This window comes from Somniosus microcephalus, chromosome 1, assembly GCF_052327205.1.
Source record: "Somniosus microcephalus isolate GS21.2 chromosome 1, FLI_Smic_1.0, whole genome shotgun sequence".
NCBI lineage: Eukaryota > Metazoa > Chordata > Chondrichthyes > Squaliformes > Somniosidae > Somniosus > Somniosus microcephalus.
The window spans coordinates 79016172-79035926 of record NC_140987.1 but is presented as its reverse complement, the minus strand read 5'-3'; the positions used below and the strand labels follow the sequence as shown (position 1 = coordinate 79035926).

General features: G+C 48.3%; 1 protein-coding gene across 1 annotated transcript in view; it reads right to left on the bottom strand.

Annotated features, from left to right (window-relative positions):
* fbxo10 (F-box protein 10) overlaps positions 1-19755 on the bottom strand; it is an 81582-nt gene that overhangs the window by 52734 nt on the left and 9093 nt on the right. Inside the window, exon 3 of the mRNA XM_085983631.1 lies at positions 12514-13365. Within this exon, the coding sequence (XP_085839757.1) occupies positions 12514-13365 (852 nt within the window). The remainder of the gene's footprint in view (positions 1-12513; positions 13366-19755) is intronic.

Genomic DNA, 19755 nt, shown 5'->3' with positions numbered 1-19755 from the left:
CGCATGCGGCACTGCTGGCCTCTGAGGATCCGCTCCTGCAGGCCTTGGAGAAGTGGCCTTTCTTCAGGCAGGTTCTACATATAGAGTTCTTGGCTGGGCAGCGCGACCTCGGGTGCTTCTCCTGGCCACAAAAAAAACAGCCGGCGGCCCGATCGCGGATGCCCGATGTCGGGGCCGGTGCCGGGGGTGGCGGGGCCGGTCGGGTCCGGGACGCCGACGCAGAGGTAGGTCCCGGGGGCGGCGCTGGGAAGGGTGCTGTGGTAGGGGTCGGGCCCGAGTCCCAGGGTCGCGAGCAGTACCTGGTGAATGCTTCCTGATCTTGGTGGGCCACTTCCAGGGAGATAGCGAGGGCTTCAGCTTTTTCCATGCTGAGGTCTTTAGCTTCCAGCAGTCTTTGCCGTGAGTACTCGGACCGTAGGCCTTTCAGGAATGCGTCGCGGATATTATCTTCAGTATTTTCGGCTGCCGACACCGATTTAAAGTCACAGTTCCTGGCGAGTGCATATAGCGCCTGTGAGAATTCGGCTACTGATTCTCCTGGCTGTTGCGGCCGTGATCTTAGGAGGTGCCTAGCGTACATGTAGTTTACCGGGGTCCGGTACTTCTGTTTCAGCAGGTTGATGGCGGTCTCGTAGGTAGTCATGTCCTCGATGAGAGTGTATACTCTCGGGCTCAGTTGTGCCTGCAGGACACTTAGTTTGGATGCCTGAGGGACGCTGGATTCTCTCAGGTATGATTCGAAGCAGACCAGCCAGTGTTTAAAGTCTGCGGCTGAGTTTGCTGCTCGTGGGTTCAGGTCCAGGTATGGCGGTCTGAGGGCTCGCAGCCAAGCTGGCTGGTGTGGCTGTGCTCCTGGGAGCTGCGCTGGTGGCTCCTCCGCCGGTTGTGACTCGTTGTCGGACATCATTAAATTTAGTCAATAAAATTGATATACCTATCAATTCCTCCAATAAAAGGCGAAGAGTTACGAAGGTGACTAAAGGTTTTTATTGACTAAATAACAGCCCACTCTCGTGGGTGATCCGATCCAAGCAGGAGGAATACCAGCCAGTCGCTCACCTTTATACCTGGCCTGGTGGGTGGAGCCAAGGCGGAGTCGGCAGTGGTCATCCCAGGTATAGCAGTGTGGCAAGAGGCGACCTCGTACCGTGATACAATAGTGGTCAGTGATACAGTTATAACGAACAGTGGTGAACAGTGCTAACGATAGTGAACGTGGTTTACCACAACTGTTGGAAGATATTATTGCATCATAAAATGCTGAAAACAAATGACACGCACAGGGAGGAAGTTAATGGGTTGATGGACCTACAGCCTACTTAAAAGAAAAGCAGAAGATTGTTGGATAGGTATAAAATTAGGGTTAACACTTTTAATATCCAAGAATCTCCTGCTTTTCTTTTAAGCAGGCTGCAGCTCATTCAACCCATTAACCTCTCCCCTGTGTTTGAAGTACTAGTCTCTCCTTTCCTCAAACTATTAAAATGCTTCTCCATCTTCCAGTTTTGAAGGCCTCTGCCCAAATCACTGACCATCTGTTCTCTCCACAGACGCTGACTGACCAGCTTTCCAGTATTTTCTGCTTGTTTTCAGCATTTGCAGTTTTTCTCTCGGCTTTTTATTTCCATATCTGCATGTGAAAGGGTTTTTAAATCAACTTTAAAAACCAAAATGAGCATCAAATATTCCACTATATTAAATTCTGAAACTTGTTGTTCAAGTCTTATTTCAGTACAACCTAAAGCTCAGCCTTGAAAATGTTAAGATGACGACAACTTAACCATTTATATATTGCCTTTAACATGCTAAAACGTCCCAAAGCGCTTCACAGGAGCATAATCAATAAGATGATGACATAAAGCCAGGTGATCGAACGCTTGGTCAAAGAGGTAAGTTTTAAGCAGAGGTGGAGAGGCGAATAGGTTTGGGAGGGAATTCCAGAGGTTAGGGCCTAGACGGCTGAGGGCACGGCCGCCAATGGTGGGGGCGAAGGAAGTAGAGGATGCACAAGAGACCCGAGTTGGAGGAACGCAGAGTTCTCAATGGGCTGTCCGGCTGGAGGAGGTTACAGTAATAGGGAAGTTTTTGAAGGCATTATGAGTTAGAAATTCAATTCAGCAACAGACCACCAGCTCAGAGAAATTCAATATTTGAAGGAGCTGCATTTCTTTTATATTTTTCACTACAATGTGTCAAGAGCTAAATAATGAAATCATTACATCTTGGACCACTGTTGGCTGCTAAACCTAATTATAAATATATGATTTCGTATACAATTTATTTTCACTCAACAAACATTTAGCAGATGAGCGGAGATCTAAAATTGAGTGAAATGAAATTCTGCTGACCTGAAGTGCTCCTCTAAATGGCATGAAAAAATTGTCAGTCACTGTAGAGGAGAGAGCTTTCCACAGCAAACTCAACCCCTCTGCGTTATGTGAAGGACTGACATGCACTTTAATACGTAGAAAAGACTCTACCTGGCCTCAGTTGGTGTCATATTTGAATCCAAGGGAACAAATTATGATGCAGACCCTAGGCAGCATCAAATGAGGGTCAAATTTGAGTCCTCAATCTGTGTACATTTTAACAGCTGCTCGATGTACTGTTCAAGTCAAAATGGCCACGCAAGAGTGAGGAAAAGTTAAAGAGCGAGAAGCGTGGAGAAAAAGATGAACAATTGAGGATTCGGGGTGGGGAAGGGGAAAAAAAGAACGGTCTGTAATTTTTTTTTTTTTTTTTATAAAAGAAAAGGGCAACCCAGAAACAGAACTACAGAATCCCATGTGCTTACTCAGTTTCAGAAAGAACTTGTAAGGAGAGAAGAAAGAATTTGCTTTTACATAGCACTTTGTGTGCTCAGGATGCCCTGAAATGCTTCACAAGTGAATTATACTGATCGAGGGAGGAAATTTTGGCCAGGACATCAGGGGAACTCCCCTGCTCTGCGAGAATAGTGCCGTAGATGTTTTCCATCCACCTGACAGGGCCTTTGTTTGATGTCTCATCTGAAAGACAGCTCCTCTGACAATGCAGCAATCCTTACGTATAGTGCACTGAAGCTAGATGGTGTGTTCAAGTCTTGGAGTGGGGCTTGAACCCACAGCCTTCGGACTCCGAGGCACAAGTGCTACCAACTGAGTCAGACCAACACCTAATTATTGTGTTCATGAATATCTATAATTCAATGGAAACTGCTTTGTATTAAACATATTTTTCTTTCAGCAGGAAGCTTTGCTTAGTCTCACTACCAGTGTCTCAAAATTAAATGAAGGTATCTTTTTAACCATTATGTGTTGTTCAGAGAAGCTGAACTATTAGGTTCAATGACACCTGCACACTTTTCTGGCATTGTGTAATGAAATCTGTTTGTCTTGATCCTGTATTCGTTTTGCACTCATGTATATTACCCTCCCCCACTGTGTATAGTTTCACTTCCTCTTTCCCGACTAACCTGGGAGGTTCCAGGTCTTGGCTCCGCCCCTGACTTCTCTTACATAAAGATCCCAGGATCTGTATGACTCATTCCTGTGAACCAGTCGGCGTGTTGAGATGTTAGCTCTGATCTTAGTGATTAAAAGCCAACTTGTTTAAGTCTATAACTTCTAGTTTTGTGGTTATTGAAGGCCCATCACATTGTTAATTATAAATTCTTTTTTTTTTTTTTTTTTTTGGAGTGTTTTATGAATAGCACTGATGGCGAGATTCCCTCTTTAAACATTATTTTAATCTCTATAACTGTAGACCCTGAAAAACACACCACTGCTGTTGTGAATCCGAATGGCTCTTTGCTTTATCTAGTCAAGACTTTAAAATTCCAGAAAACTTTCTTCTGCAAACTAGTCATACCAATTAGCTTGCATTTGTAGCCTCAATTACACAAGTAGAATATCTAAACCAAGCTTAAAGCCAGTTAAGGGTTATTAATCCAATTCAATAATATTTTTGGCCATTTCCTCCTACCTCGTATTAAATCGTTACCCAGCTTGTTCACATTCTGTTTTTTCTTTTATCATGGTCTACAGAGCAGCAGTGATGCTGCCCTGCTGTATGCCTCAGAAACATGGACCATGTATAGCAGGCACCTCAAAGCACTGGAGAGGTACCACCAACGCTGCCTCCGCAAGATCGGCGCACCGTCAGTGTTCTCGCTCAGGCCAACATCCCCAGCATCAAAGCTTTGACCACGCTCGATCAGCTCCGATGGACAGGTCACATCGTCTGCATGCCCGATACGAGACTCCCAAAACAAGTGCTCTACTCGGAGCTCAGACACGGCAAGAGAGCCCCAGGTGGGCAGAGGAAACGCTTCAAGGACACCCTCAAAGCCTCCTTGAAAAAGTGTAATATCCTCACCGACACCTGGGAATCCCTGGCCCAAGACCGCACAAAGTGGAGGAGAAGCATCCGGGAAGGCGCCGAACACCTCGAGTCTCTTCGCCGGGAGCAAACGGAAGCCGAGCGCAAGGAGCGCACGTCGACCCAAGCACCGCACCCACCTGCCCCTTCAACCACCGTCTGCCCCAACTCTGACAGAGACTGTAGGTCCCGTTTTGGACTCATCAGTCACCTGAGAACTCATTTTTAATGTGGAAGCAAGTCATCCTCGGTTCCGAGGGACTGCCTAAGGAGAAGATTCTGTTTTTTCTTTTCCTCCACTCCCATACATGACACGCTGTGCAACTAAATTTAGCAGGTGCTACAGCCTTCACCTTGAATCAGTGCACTGCTGATGAATGCTGCTTCAACAGGCAGATTATCACGGTGTCCTGCTGTGCAATCGTTTGTTGCTACTCTTCCTATCCAACTGTTTAGAAATGGACATTTTAGAAGAAAATATTGAACTAGCATCAATGATCACAGACAGAAGGTTTGTTTGGAGCCTGCAGTTTTCTCTTAAAAGTGAATAAACGAGATAGCTACATTAGATACATACACTTCAATGCAGTACTGAGGAAGTGCTGCACTGTCGAAGGTGCCATCTTTCGGATGAGACGATAATCCCCGTCTGCCTTCTCAGGTGGATGTAAAAGGTCCCAGGGCACTATTCAAGGAAGAGCTGTCCCTCAGATAATCATTGTCATTCTACCCTTGGTGAGGTTTCATTCTACCCTTGGTGAGGTTTCAGTGTGGCTGCACAGTAGTGTTGAACCCCACTATTAGTGGGCAAAATTACCTCTGCCGAGTCACTATTGGCGAAAATGTCCACAGTGGACTTTGTTCAGTTAGAATAGTTGCCTATGACAAGCAGGAATGAGCCCCTTGCGTAGTTTGTGGGTAAACGTATCATTCAGGGAGGATAGTGGCAGAAAATCCAGACCCAAATGTCTGCTCCTAGGCTGCCTCTAAAGTGTAGAGTAAGAAAGAACTTGCATTTATATAGGGCCTTTCACAACCTCAGGACGTCCCAAAAGCACTTTACAGCTAATGAAATACTTCTGAAGTTTAGTCACTGTTGAAACGTAGGAAGCATGACAGCTATTTGCTCACAACAAGGTCCCACAAATAGCAATGGGATAAATGACCATCTGTGTTAGTGATGTTGGTTGAGGGATAAATAGTGGACAGGGAGAACACCCTGTTCTTCTTCAAAAACTGCCTTGGGATCTTTTACATCCACCCGAGAAGGGGGAAGGCTGGACCTTATTCGAAAAAAAAAGCACCTCCAACAGTGCAGCACTCCCTCAGTACTACACTGAATATCAGCCTAAATTACGTGCTCAAGTCCTAAAGCGGGTCTAAACCTACTGATCAGAGGCGAGACTGCTACCACGGCGCCCAGGTTGTGCCGAGTTACTTAATTTCAGCCGAGGAATATAACCGATCCGTGCCCTCGACAAATGAAGGGAAAATCCAACAGAAATAAAACTAGCCCGTGCTCCTGCTCTTCTCCATCACTGACCTGTATTGGAAAGTGCACCCATCTGGATACATGCGAAGGGAAAGGAAAGGATTAGGCTCAGTACCACACCACATGGTGTGATGTCCCACCCCATGATCAAATAGCCTACCAACACTCAATGTCCAGACTCACTTGGGCAAGACAGCAGAGGGCTCTTGGAGTTTGTGGAATTGTACCCCAGCATAAAGCAGCCCCTGTAGGGCAGGAAGAGAGCCCTGTGTATTGTTTATCTGTACAACTTCATTAGTAAAACAGCAATTAATGAACCAACTGTAGGGGCAGCTTCAATGACGGTGGAAATAGATGCGGCGCTACCCAGGGATGGTCCATTAAAAGGTTTCCTCTTTGAAAGCAGAGGATCCTCCTGGTCCTCATTTGGTCTATTCAGCCTCTTTGAAAGAGCTATCTAATTAGTCCCATGCCCCTGCTCTTTTCAAGTATATATCCAATTCCCTTTTGAAAGTTACTATTGAATTTGGTTCCACCACCCTTTCAGGTAGTGCATTCCAGATCATAACTCGCTGCATAAAAAAATTCTCATCTTCCCTGGTTCTTTTGCCAATTATCTTAAATCTTTGTCCTCTCGTTATCGACCCTTCTGCCACTCGAAACAGTTTTTCCTTATTTACTGTATCAAACCCCTTCATAATTTTGAAATATTTCCTTAATTAAATCTCCCATTAACCTTTTCTGCTCTAAGGAGAAAAATCCCAGGTATCTCCAAGTAACTGAAGTCCCTCATCCTGGGTAAAATTCTAGTACATCTCCTCTGGATGTTGGAGTCGGAGCACGGAGCAGCGAGGTGAGGCGGAGCCCGGGATAAAAACCGGCGCAAGCAGCGAGGCCCGACCAGTCGGAGTCGGAGCACGGAGCAGCGAGGTGAGGCGGAGCCCGGGATAAAAACCGGCGCAAGCAGCGAGGCCCGACCAGTCGGAGTCGGAGCACGGAGCAGCAAGGTGAGGCGGAGCCCGGGATAAAAACCGGCGCAAGCAGCGAGGCCCGACCAGTCGGAGTCGGAGCAGGGAGCAGCGAGGTGAGGCGGAGCCCGGGATAAAAACCGGCGCAAGCAGCGAGGCCCGACCAGTCGGAGCACGGAGCAGCGAGGTGAGGCGGAGCCCGGGATAAAAACCGGCGCAAGCAGCGAGGCCCGACCAGTCGGAGTCGGAGCAGCGAGGTGAGGCGGAGCCCGGGATAAAAACCGGCGCAAGCAGCGAGGCCCGACCAGTCGGAGCACGGAGCAGCGAGGTGAGGCAGAGCCCGGGATAAAAACCGGCGCAAGCAGCGAGGCCCGACCAGACGGAGCAGGGAGCAGCGAGGTGAGGCAGAGCCCGGGATAAAAACCGGCGCAAGCAGCGAGGCCCGACCAGTCGGAGCACGGAGCAGGGAGCAGGGAGCAGCGAGGTGAGGCAGAGCCCGGGATAAAAACCGGCGCAAGCAGCGAGGCCCGACCAGTCGGAGCACGGAGCAGGGAGCAGCGAGGTGAGGCAGAGCCCGGGATAAAAACCGGCGCAAGCAGCGAGGCCCGACCAGTCGGAGCACGGAGCAGCGAGGTGAGGCAGAGCCCGGGATAAAAACCGGCGCAAGCAGCGAGGCACACCAACTCAGCAGCGGGGAGAGAGGTAAAAAGTAATCAGAGTGTGACGTCACCAGGGAGCAGGTAAGTGATTGGTTGGTGAGTATTTCTCTTTTTTAAACTTTAACTCTGTAGTTTATAGTTACCAGGGTCTTTTCTGGTGTAGCAGGGACTGTTGGTAGACTATACAAGCGCCTTAGAGATATCTTTAATTGGTGATAGTAAATTAATTTAAATTAATTAAAGGGTAAGTCATGCCAGGAGAGCCCAGCCCCGTGTTATGCTCCTCTTGCTCTATGTGGGAATTCAGGGACACTGCCAGTGCCCCTGATGACCACGCGTGCCGGAAATGCATCCAGCTGCCGCTACTAGCAGACCGCATTGAGGCGCTGGAGCTGCGGGTGGATGGGTTGTTGAGCATTCACGATGCTGAGGGGGTCGTGGATAACACGTTTAGTGAGTTGGTCACACCGCAGGTAAGGGCTGCACAGGAAGAAAGGAAATGGGTGACCACCAGGCGGAGCAATAGAAGCAGGCAGGTAGTGCAGGAGACCCCTGTGACCATTCCCCTCTCAAACAGGTATACAGATTTGGATACTGTTGAGGGGGATGACTCACCAGGGGAAGGCAGCAGCAGCCAACTTCCTGGCACTGGGGGTGCTCCTGCTGCCCAGGAAGGGAGGAAAAAGAGTGGGAGAGCAATAGTGGTAGGGGATTCTATAGTAAGGGGAACAGATAGGCGTTTCTGTGGCCGTAGACGTGAATCCAGGATGGTTTGTTGCCTCCCTGGTGCCAGGATCAAGGATGTCACTGAGCGGCTGCAGGGCATTCTGGAGGGGGAGGGTGAACAGCCAGAGGTCGTGGTCCACATTGGTACCAACGACATAGGTAAAAAGAGGGATGAGGTCCTGCAGCAAGAATTTAGGGAGCTAGGTGGAAGATTAAAGAGCAGGACCTCAAAGGTTGTAATCTGTGGATTACTCCCGGTGCCACGTGCTAGTGAGTATAGGAATAGGAAGATAGAACAGATGAATGCGTGGCTAAAGGGATGGTGCAGGGGGGAGGGCTTTAGTTTCCTGGATCACTGGGTCTGCTTCTGGGAAAGGTGGGACTTGTACAAGTCGGACGGTTTACACCTGAACCAGAGGGGAACCAATATCCTTGCGGGGAGGTTTGCTAGCACTGCTGGGGGGGGGGGGGGGTTTAAACTAACTTGGCAGGGGGATGGGATACAGAGTGGAGCTATAGTAGGGGGTGATTTACAGCCAAATACAGAGAAAAAAACAAGTCAGCTGGGAAGTCAGAGCAAATATGTGAAGGCAAAAGGGAATATGGCAGGGCTGGAAGGCATTTATTTTAATGCAAGGAGTCTTGCAAATAAGGTGGATGAACTGAAGTTGTTGAACACATGGGAGTACGATATTGTTGCTATCACGGAGACATGGTTGAGGGAGGGTCAGGACTGGCAGCTCAATATTCCGGGGTATAGAATCTTCAGGCGAGACAGAGGGGGGTGTAAAAGGGGAGGGGGTGTTGCAATATTAATTAAGGAGTCAATTACTGCTGTAAGGAGGGATGATATATTAGCGGGTTCCTCTAATGAGGCCATATGGGTAGAACTTAAAAACAAATAGGGGGCAAGCACTTTGCTGGGAGTGTGCTATAGGCCCCCAAACAGTCAGGGGGAGATAGAGGAACAGATATGTAGGCAAATCTCAGAGAAGTGCGAAAATAATAGGGTAATAATAGTGGGGGATTTCAACTTCCCCAATATAAATTGGGATAGTCAGAGTGTGAAAGGCTTAGAGGGTGCAGAATTCTTAAAGTGCATCCAGGAGAGCTTTTTGAGCCAACATGTAGAAAGTCCTACAAGAGAGGGGGTGGTACTGGACCTAATTCTAGGGAATGTAGCCGGGCAAGTGGTGGAAGTGTCAGTAGGAGAGCATTTTGGCGACAGTGACCATAATTCGGTGAGATTTAAGGTGGTCATGGAAAAAGGCAAAGAAGGCCCGGAAATAAGGGTTCTAAATTGGGGGAAGGCCGATTTTAATATGATAAGGCAGGATCTGGCCAAAGTGGACTGGGAGCAGCTACTTATAGGAAAATCCACATCAAAACAGTGGGAGACTTTCAGAAGGGAAATAGAGAGAGTACAACGCCAACATGTTCCTGTAAAGGTCAAGGGTGGGACCAACAAGCAAAGGGAACCTTGGATGACAAGGGATATACAAAAATGCATTAGGAAAAAAAGGGGGGCTTTTGGCAGTTACAAAAGACTAAAGACAGAGGAAGCCCTAGAGGAGTATAAAAGATGCAGGGGCATACTTAAAAAAGAAATTAGGAGGGCGAGGAGGGGCCATGAAATAACACTGGCGAGCAAAATAAAGGAAAATCCTAAGATGTTTTATAAGGTATATTAAGGGCAAGAGGATAACCAGGGAAAGGGTAGGGCCCATTAGGGACCAAAGTGGCAATCTGTGTGTAGAGCCAGATGATGTAGGCGGGGTTTTAAATGAATTTTTTGCATCTGTGTTCACTATGGAGAAAGACGATGTAGACATAGAAATCGGGCAAGGGGACTGTGACATACTTGAACATATTAGCATCGAGAGGGAGGAGGTACTAGCGGTTTTAGCAGGCCAAAAAGTTAATAAATCCCCAGGCCCGGACGAGATGTATCCCAGGCTGCTGTGGGAGGCAAAGGAGGAGATTGCAGGGGCTCTGACACAAATTTTCAGAACCTCTCTGGCCACAGGGGATGTACCAGAGGACTGGAGAACAGCTAACGTAGTACCATTATACAAGAAGGGTAGCAGGGATAAACCAGGGAATTACAGGCCAGTGAGCCTAACATCTGTGGTAGGGAAATTATTGGAAAAAATTCTGAGGGACAAAATTAGTCTCCACTTGGAGAGGCAAGGATTAATCGGGGATAGTCAGCATGGCTTTGTCAAGGGAAAATCATGTCTGACAAATCTGATTGAATTTTTCGAGGGGGTGACTAGGTGTGTGGATGAGGGAAATGCTGTGGATGTGGTTTACATGGACTTCAGTAAAGCTTTTGACAAAGTCCCACATAGGAGACTGGTCAAGAAGGTAAGAGCCCATGGGATCCAGGGTGCCTTGGTGCATTGGATCCTAAACTGGCTGAGTGGCAGGAGGCAGAGGGTGATGGTCGAAGGTTGCTTTTGTGACTGGAAGCCTGTGTCCAGTGGGGTACCTCAGGGATCGGTGCTGGGTCCCTTGCTGTTTGTGATCTACATAAATGATTTGGATGAGAATGTAAAAGGTATGATCAGTAAGTTCGCAGATGACATGAAAATTGGTGGGGTGGTAAATTGCGAGGAGGATAGCCTCAGGCTACAGGACGATATAAACGGGTTGGTCAGATGGGCGGAAAAGTGGCAAATGGAATTTAACCCTGAAAAGTGCGAGGTGATGCATTTTGGACGGACAAATAAGGCAAGGGAATACACAATGAGTGGTAGGACCCTAGGAAGTACAGAGGGTCAGCGGGACCTTGGTGTACATGTACATAGATCCCTGAAGGCAGCGGAGCAGGTAGATAAGGTGGTTAAAAAGGCATATGGGATACTTGCCTTCATTAGCCGAGGCATAGAATATAAGAGCAGGGAGGTTATGATGGAGCTGTACAAAACGCTGGTGAGGCCACAGCTGGAGTACTGTGTGCAGTTCTGGTCGCCTCACTATAGGAAGGATGTGATTGCTTTGGAGAGGGTGCAGAGAAGATTCACCAGGATGTTACCTGGGATGGAGCGACTCAGCTATGAAGAAAGACTAAACAGGCTGGGGTTGTTTTCCTTGGGGCAAAGAAGGCTGAGGGGGGGCCTGATTGAGGTGTACAAAATGATGAGGGGCATAGATAGGGTAGATAAAGAGGAACTTTTCCCCTTAGTAGGGGGGTCAATAACAAGGGGGCATAGATTCAGGGTAAGGGGCAGGAGATTTAGAGGGGATTTGAGGAGGAACTTTTTCACCCAGAGGGTGGTTGGAATCTGGAACTCACTGCCTGAAAGGGTGGTAGAGGCAGGAACCCTCACAACATTCAAGAAGCATTTGGATGAGCACTTGAAATGCCATTGCATACAAGGCTATGGACCAAATGCTGGAAAATGGGATTAGACTGGACAGGGATTGATGGATGGCGCAGACACGATGGGCCTCTTTCTGTGCTGTAAAACTCTATGACTCTGCACCCTCTCCAAGGCTTTGACATCCTTCCTAAAGCGTGATGCCCAGAATTGGACACAATACTCCAGCGGAGGCCTAACCTGTGATTTATAAACGTTTAGCATAACTTCCTTTTGTACTCTATACCTCTCTTAGTAAAGCCTAGGATCCCATATGCTTTTTTTAAAAAAAAAAACAGCCTTATCAACTTGTCCTGCCATCTTCAAAGATTTGTGTATGTGAACCCCAGGTCTCTGTTCCTGTACCCAATTTAAAATTGGACCATTTAGTTCATATTGCCTCTCCTCATTCTTCCTTCCTTTAATTCTCTGCATTAAATTGCATTTGCCACGTGTCTGCCCATTTCACTAGTCTATGTCCTCCTAAAGTGTGCCATTATCCTCCTCACTGTTTACTACATTTCCAAGTTTTGTCATCGCCAAACTTTGAAATTTGCGGCTATCAAACAGTTTCTCCACATCCACTCTATCAAACCCCTTCATGACTTTAAAGACCTCTATCAGGTCTTCAGGGAAAAGAGCCCCTGCCTGCTCAATCACAGTACTAGCGTTGATAGAAAAACTTGTGCATTTTCCAGCTTGGGCCTTTCCATCACCACCACTAACAAAGCTACACCCCGATCAGCAGACAGGATTGCCCTTGCCCTCCCAAATGAAAGGTACGGCGTTCCATTATCAAAAGACGCTCAAACTTTAGACTAGAAACCAGAAGGACAAAACAAATCCAACATTAGTAGGCAGATTTAAGGCCGGGGTGGGGGTCCCTGACGTTTAAACCTTGTACCCTTGCCCGGCTGCTCTTGAAGTCCCTACCCTTAGTTTTATACCTTGGCATTTTGGATGCACCGCACAGCATAGCTCAGATTTCTGAAGATGTTGCATTCCAGTCTAGCTTGCCCGTGACTGCAGACAAACACACTGCCCTTTCCATCCCGAAAAAGGCACTTTCGGATTAAGCAGCCCTGCAGCGTGCTGGCGAGAAGCTGGGCCTCTTTATCCTTTTGCAGCTCCTTTTGGAGGGTTTTTAACTCCAAGTCCATTTGCAGGAGATCAGTTCCCTTCTTCTGAGATCTAAACGGATTGGTCCTCGCCAACAAGTGACTCAGGCCGTGGGACTGGTAAGAGAGTTTATACACAGACTGCTCATCATCTTCATTCTCGCTACCTGTGCTCATTTCACTGTCACTGTAATCAGTCTCCAAGGTAATGACTTCCCCTTCACAAGGGCTCCCTTTTGGAATGCATCCTTCTCCGTTGCACTGGCCATCTCTCACGCAGGGCGTCTGGAAGTTTTGTTTGGAGCCCGAAGCCTGGCGTGAATCAGTCACATTCTCATTCGATTCAAATGTTCTAAAGTTGCTCAATGAACGTTGACAATGATTTTCGGTGTTTGAAAGTGCTTGGCCTGGCGCGTTCAAAACGGCTTTGGATTTGGCAGCCACCGCCAGGTGTCTGCAGGCCCAGTTTCTGTCAGTCAGACCAGGGCCCTCCACGGTCACCGATGTACTCTCACTCCCAATAAACTCACAGTTTTCAATTATGCTGAGAGCTACATTGTGGAAATTGACGCTAGACTGGCTGAAAGTGCAAAACTTCACCTGACAGGTTCCAGGTGCGTGGATCTGCAGCTGCCCGTTCTCTATGTTGCAGTTATCAAGCTGGACATGGCCGGATAATGTCTGTTGATTAAAAGTGATAAAGTCAACACACATGCTCATCAATCTCTTCACATTAAGTTAAACTAAGACCCTTCTTTTCAGTTTTTGTTGTTCTCGGGATGGGGGCAACACTGACAAGGCAGCATTTGTTGCCCATCCCTGGATGCCCGGAGGGCATTAAGTGAACCCATAAATTGGGACTGAAGTCACGTGTAGGCTCAGACGGGGTAGGGGTGGCAGGTTCCCCTTCCTGAAGGGCATGAGGTGAACCAGTTGGGTTTTTACAACAAGCCGGCAGCTTTCATGGTTATATTTCTGGCTCACGCCCACAAATTACCCCATTTATTGGCGGCACTTCTACTCACGACCTCTGGGTTGCTTGTCCAGTACCACAGCCACTAAGTTAATGCATCCTGTGTATACACCGACAATATGAGAAATTGAAGCGTAGGGATTTTTTTAATACCAGAAAAAACAGCATTTACTCTATAATTTTCTTTCTATTTTGCTTAATTCTGGTCTCCCCAGTGTCGTGCATCCTTTAGAGGCTACGTCCTCCCACATATTCACCAACACCACTTCATGTTACCACAAAGATGTGCAAATGCTGTCCCGATGTAACACACCATCTGCTCTGCCCTCCATAATGTGGGGGGGGGGGGGGGGGCGCGCAGGGAAGACTGATTGGATCATCTCCCCAAAGCAAAATCACGGTGATCATGCACCAAGCAGAACTGGGAAAAAATAAACATGCACAATTCAGCCTGTGGTACAGAAACATAGAAGATAGGAGCAGGAGTAGGCCATTCGGCCCTCGAGCCTGCTCTGCCATTCAATGCGATCATGGCTGATCATCCAAATTCAGTACCCTGTCCCCGCTTTCTCCCGAAATCCCTTGATCCCTTTAGCCTTAAGAAATATATCCAACTCCTTCTTGAATATATTTAATGAATTGGCCTCTACTGCCTTCTGTGGTAGAGAATTCCACAGGTTCACCACTCTCTGGGTGAAGAAATTCCTCATCTCTGTCCTAAATGGCTTACCCCTTTTCCTTAGACTGTGACCCATGGTTCTGGACTCCCGGACCATCGGGAACATCCTTCCTGCATCTAGTCTGTCTAGTCCTGTTAGAATTTTATAAGTTTCAATGAGAGCCCCTCGCATTCTTCTAAACTCCAGCAAGTATAAGCCCAATCGACCCAATCTCTCCTCATACGTCATTCCTGCCATCCCAGGTATCAGCCTGGTGAATCTTCGCTGAACTCCCTCCATGGCAAGAACATCCTTCCTCAGATAAGGTGACCAAAACTGCACACAATACTCCAGATGTGGTCTCACCAAGGCCCTGTATAACTGCAGCAAGACATCCTTGTTCCTGTACTCAAACCCTCTCGCTACGAAGGCCAACATACCATTTGCCTTCTTAAACGCCTGCTGCACCTGCTTGCTTACCTTCAGCGACTGGTGCACAAGGACACCCAGGTCTCGTTGCACTTCCCCTTCGCCCAATCTATTCCATTCAGATAATAATCTGCCTTCCTGTTTTTGACACCAAAGTGGATAACCTCACATTTATCCACGTTATATTGCATCTGCCATGCTTCTGCCCAATCACCCAACCTGTTCAAATCATCCTGGAGTTTCTCTGCATCCTCCTCATAGCACACACGCCCACCCAGCTTTGTGTCATCTGCAAACTTGGAGATATTACATTTAGTTCCTGTAATGAAATCTGTTTGTCTTGATCCTGTATTCGTTTTGCACTCATGTATATTACCCTCCCCCACTGTGTATAGTTTCACTTCCTCTTTCCCGACTAACCTGGGAGGTTCCAGGTCTTGGCTCCGCCCCTGACTTCTCTTACATAAAGATCCCAGGATCTGTAGGACTCATTCCTGTGAACCAGTCGGCGTGTTGAGATGTTAGCTCTGATCTTAGTGATTAAAAGCCAACTTGTTTAAGTCTATAACTTCTAGTTTTGTGGTGATTGAAGGCCCATCAATTTTAATCACTAAAGAATACTAGGTTGGATCGACTCCTAAAACCAGAGCGTCTGGACTTGGATCCACATTCTGCTGAAGCATCAAATCAATTTGGACACTGGCTCAAATGCTTCGAACTCTTCGCGGGGGCCTCATCCGCTAGCGAGGTAGATAAACTGAGTCTACTGACTACTCGTGTAAGTCATCGGATTTATTAGTTCATCCGGGACGCCACCTCTTCCACGGAGGCCATCACTATCCTGAAGGCCCAATACCAGAGGCCGGTAAATGAAGTGTACGCCAGACATCTGCTGGCTACACGCAGGCAGCGACCAGAGGAATCAATGGACGATTTCTTACAGGGCCTAAAGGACCTGGTCCGGGACTGTAACTGCAAGGCCATGACGGCCAACGCGTACTCTGACGAATTGGTCCGCGATTCCTTCATCACGGGCCTCAAATCGAATTATATCCGGCAGAGACTGCTGGAGCAGGAGGTCCTGGACTTAAAAAAGGCAGTGGCCACTGCGCAATCGCTGGACGTGGCCCAGAGAAACTCTGACTCTTATTCTTCTGGCCATGCGGCCCTCACCGCCTCATGCGCGCCGAGGGGGCCGCCATCTTGGAATCAGCCATCTTCCCCATCCAGGTCTCAGACCAGCTCTACGCCACCGGAGTCCCCACACAGAAGTTCACCCAGGAGTCCTACTACAGCGGCAATGTCTCGAGGCCCGAAATGCTACTTCTGCGGCCAGGCCAAGCACCCCAGACAACGATGCCCAGCGAAGGACGCTACATGCTTCAAACGTAAGAAAAAGGGGCATTTTAGCAAAGTCTGCAGGGGGAATCCGATTTCCAACTCCGTCACCGCCTCGTGCGTGCTGTGCGGGCCGCCATCTTGGGATCCGCCATCTTTTCCCGACTCAACGGCCGCCCAGGGCCCAACAGTGGCTTCGATCACGGTGGATCAATCCAGGCCACACCCGTTGACAGAATCCATGATGGACATACAGGTAAACGGGAATTTAACGAAATGTTTAATTGACTGTGGGAGTACCGAGAGCTTTATCCACCCTAGCCTGGTACGGCGGCACTCATTAACGGTAACCCCTACACGGAGCAGAATTGCTATGGCTGCTAAGCCCCACACTTCGGACATTTTGGGCTACTGTGTGGTAACACTGACTGTAAAAGGCACGGACTACAAGGATTTTAAACTCCTCGTGATGCCAGAACTCTGTGTTAATGTAATCTTGGGCCTGGACTTCCAGTGCCACCACGAAAGTGTCACGCTAGCATATGGCGGGTCCCAGCTGCCACTCACAGTCTGTGGCCTATCAACCTTAAAAATCAGCCCACCCTCTTTATTCGCTAATCTCGCTCCGAACTGTAGGCCCATAGCGACCAAAAGTAGATGGTACAGTCTGGAAGACAGACACTTTATCAAGGCGGAAGTGGACAGACTCCTGCGGGAAGGCATTATTGAATGCAGTACCAGCCCGTGGCGTGCCCAAGTAGTCATAGTTAAAAATAGCGAAAAGAAACGGATGGTAATTGACTACAGCCAGACTGTTAATATTTATACCCAGCTGGACGCCTACCCTTTACCCCGCATATCAGAAATGGTCAACCAGATTGCGCAATACCGAGTCTTCTCAACTATTGACCTCAAATCCGCTATCACCAGCTACCCATTAGAACAGAGGTCCGCCCATACACCGCCTTCGAGGCGAACGGGCGCCTCTACCATTTTCTCAGAGTGCCCTTCGGGGTAACAAATGGGGTCTCGGTCTTCCAACGTGAGATGGACCGCATGGTTGACGAGAATAAACTACAAGCTACCTACCCCTATCTGGACAATGTCACTATCTGCGGGCACAACCAGCAAGACCACGATCTAAATCTTGCGAGATTTTTAAAAACTGCCCTAAAGCTGAATCTAACCTACAACGAAGACAAATGTGTCTTCAACACAACCCGTCTCTGTATCCTCGGCTGTGTGGTGGAAGATGGGGTAATTGGACCGGACCCTGACCAATTACGGCCCCTAAAAGGAACTGCCCCTGCCACACAATCCCAAAGCTTTAAAAAGGTGCCTGGGATTTTTTTCGTATTATGCCCAATGGGTGCCCAATTACTCTGATAAGGCCCGACCCCTCATTAAATCGACGTCCTTCCCACCATCAGCTGAAGCTCGGGAGGCTTTCACCAGTATTAAACAGGACATTGAAAGGGCTGCAGTGTGTGCAGTGGACGAATGCATTCCCTTTCAAGTCGAAAGCGATGCGTCAAGACTTTGCCTTAGCTGCGACCCTCAATCAGGCTGGGAGACCTGTGGCCTTCTTCTCCCGAACCCTTCAGGGACCTGAAATCAGGCACTCTTCTGTCGAGAAAGAGGCACAGGCTATAGTGGAGGCAGTGCGGCACTGGAGACACTACCTAGCCGGCAAACGTTTCACCCTGCTCACCGACTAGCGGTCGGTGGCTTTCATGTTTAATAACAAACAAAGGGGGAAAATCAAGAATGATGAAATACTCAGGTGGAGGATCGAACTATCCACGGTCGACTATGATATTATGTACAGGCCGGGAGCCCTTAATGAACCCCCAGACGCCCTATCGCGGGGAATGTGTGCCAGCATTCATACGGACAAATTACAGGGTCTCCACAACGACCTCTGTCACCCAGGGGTCACCCGACTATACCATTTTATAAAGTCCCGCAATCTGCCCCACTCCATCGAGGAGGTCAGGGCAATGACCAGAGCCTGCCGCATCTGTGCGGAATGCAAGCCTCGTTTCTACAGGCCTGACCGTGCACACCTTATCAAAGCCACGCGGCCATTCGAGCGCCTAAGTCTGGACTTCAAGGGGCCCCTTCCCTCTGCCGACCGTAACGTATACTTCCTCAATATCATTGATGAATATTCCCGCTTCCCCTTTGCCATTCCCTGCCCAGACATGACCAGTGCCACGGTCATCAAGTGTCTCTGTAATCTATTCTGCATGTTTGGCATGCTGAACTACATACACAGCGATAGGGGGACGTCATTCATGAGCGACGAGCTGCGCCAGTTCTTGCTCTCGAAGGGGATAGCCACTAGCAGAACCACTAGCTACAACCCCCGGGGTAATGGGCAAGTGGAAAGGGAGAATGCTACTGTTTGGAAGGCTGTCACGTTAGCCTTAAAGTCAAAAGGCCTTCTGACCTCCCGCTGGCAGGAAGTCCTCCCAGACGTGCTCCACTCCATAAGGTCTCTGTTATGTACTGCCACTAACGCTACCCCTCACGAAAAGATGTTCGTTTTCCCCCGGAAATCCACCTCGGGCATATCTCTACCCGCGTGGCTGACGTCTCCGGGGACAGTACTGTTGCGGAAGCACGTGAGAGGCCATAAAACGGACCCCCTTGTGGAAAAGGTACAGCTCCTCCATGCAAACCCTCAGTACGCCTATATCAAATACTCTGACGGGCGAGAGGACACTGTTTCCATAAAAGACCTCGCTCCCTCGGGGAGCGGAGAGAACGATGGGAGACTACCCGATGAAGACCTACACTACAAAGAGACAGGACACCCAGAGGTATCAATACCCAACTTTAACCTGGAGGACACTGCAGATAACCTGGAAGACACTGCGGAGGCCCGGACAGCAGAGGAACCAGAATCCACTCCCCTAGAGGCACCCCAACCGGCTTTGCGCCAATCACTGAGAACTGCAAAACCTCCTGACAGACTCACTTATACCAACTTTTAAGAAACATCACCCCAATGTACTAAATCTATAGAAGGGGTGAATGTAATGAAATCTGTTTGTCTTGATCCTGTATTTGTTTTGCACTCATGTATATTACCCTCCCCCACTGTGTATAGTTTCACTTCCTCTTTCCCGACTAACCTGGGAGGTTCCAGGTCTTGGCTCCGCCCCTGACTTCTCTTACATAAAGATCCCAGGATCTGTATGACTCATTCCTGTAAACCAGTCGGCATGTTGAGATGTTAGCTCTGATCTTAGTGATTAAAAGCCACTTGTTTAAGTCTATAACTTCTAGTTTTGTGGTTATTGAAGGCCCATCAGTTCCCTTGTCTCGATCATTAATATATATTGTCAATAGCTGGGGTCCATGCACCGATCCCTGCGGTACCCCACTAGTCACTGCCTGCCATTCGGAAAAAGACCCGTTTATTCCAACTCTTTGCTTTCAGTCTGCCAACCAGTTCTCTATCCAAGTCAATACCTTGTCCCCAATCGCATGTGCCTTAACTTTACACATTAATCTCTTATGCGGGACCTTATCGAAAGCCTTTTGAAAGTCCAAATACACCACATCCACTGGTTCCCCCTTATCTATTTTACCAGTTACATACTCAAATTCCAGTAGCTTAGTCAAGCACAATTTACCTTTTGTAAATCCATGTTGACTTTGTCC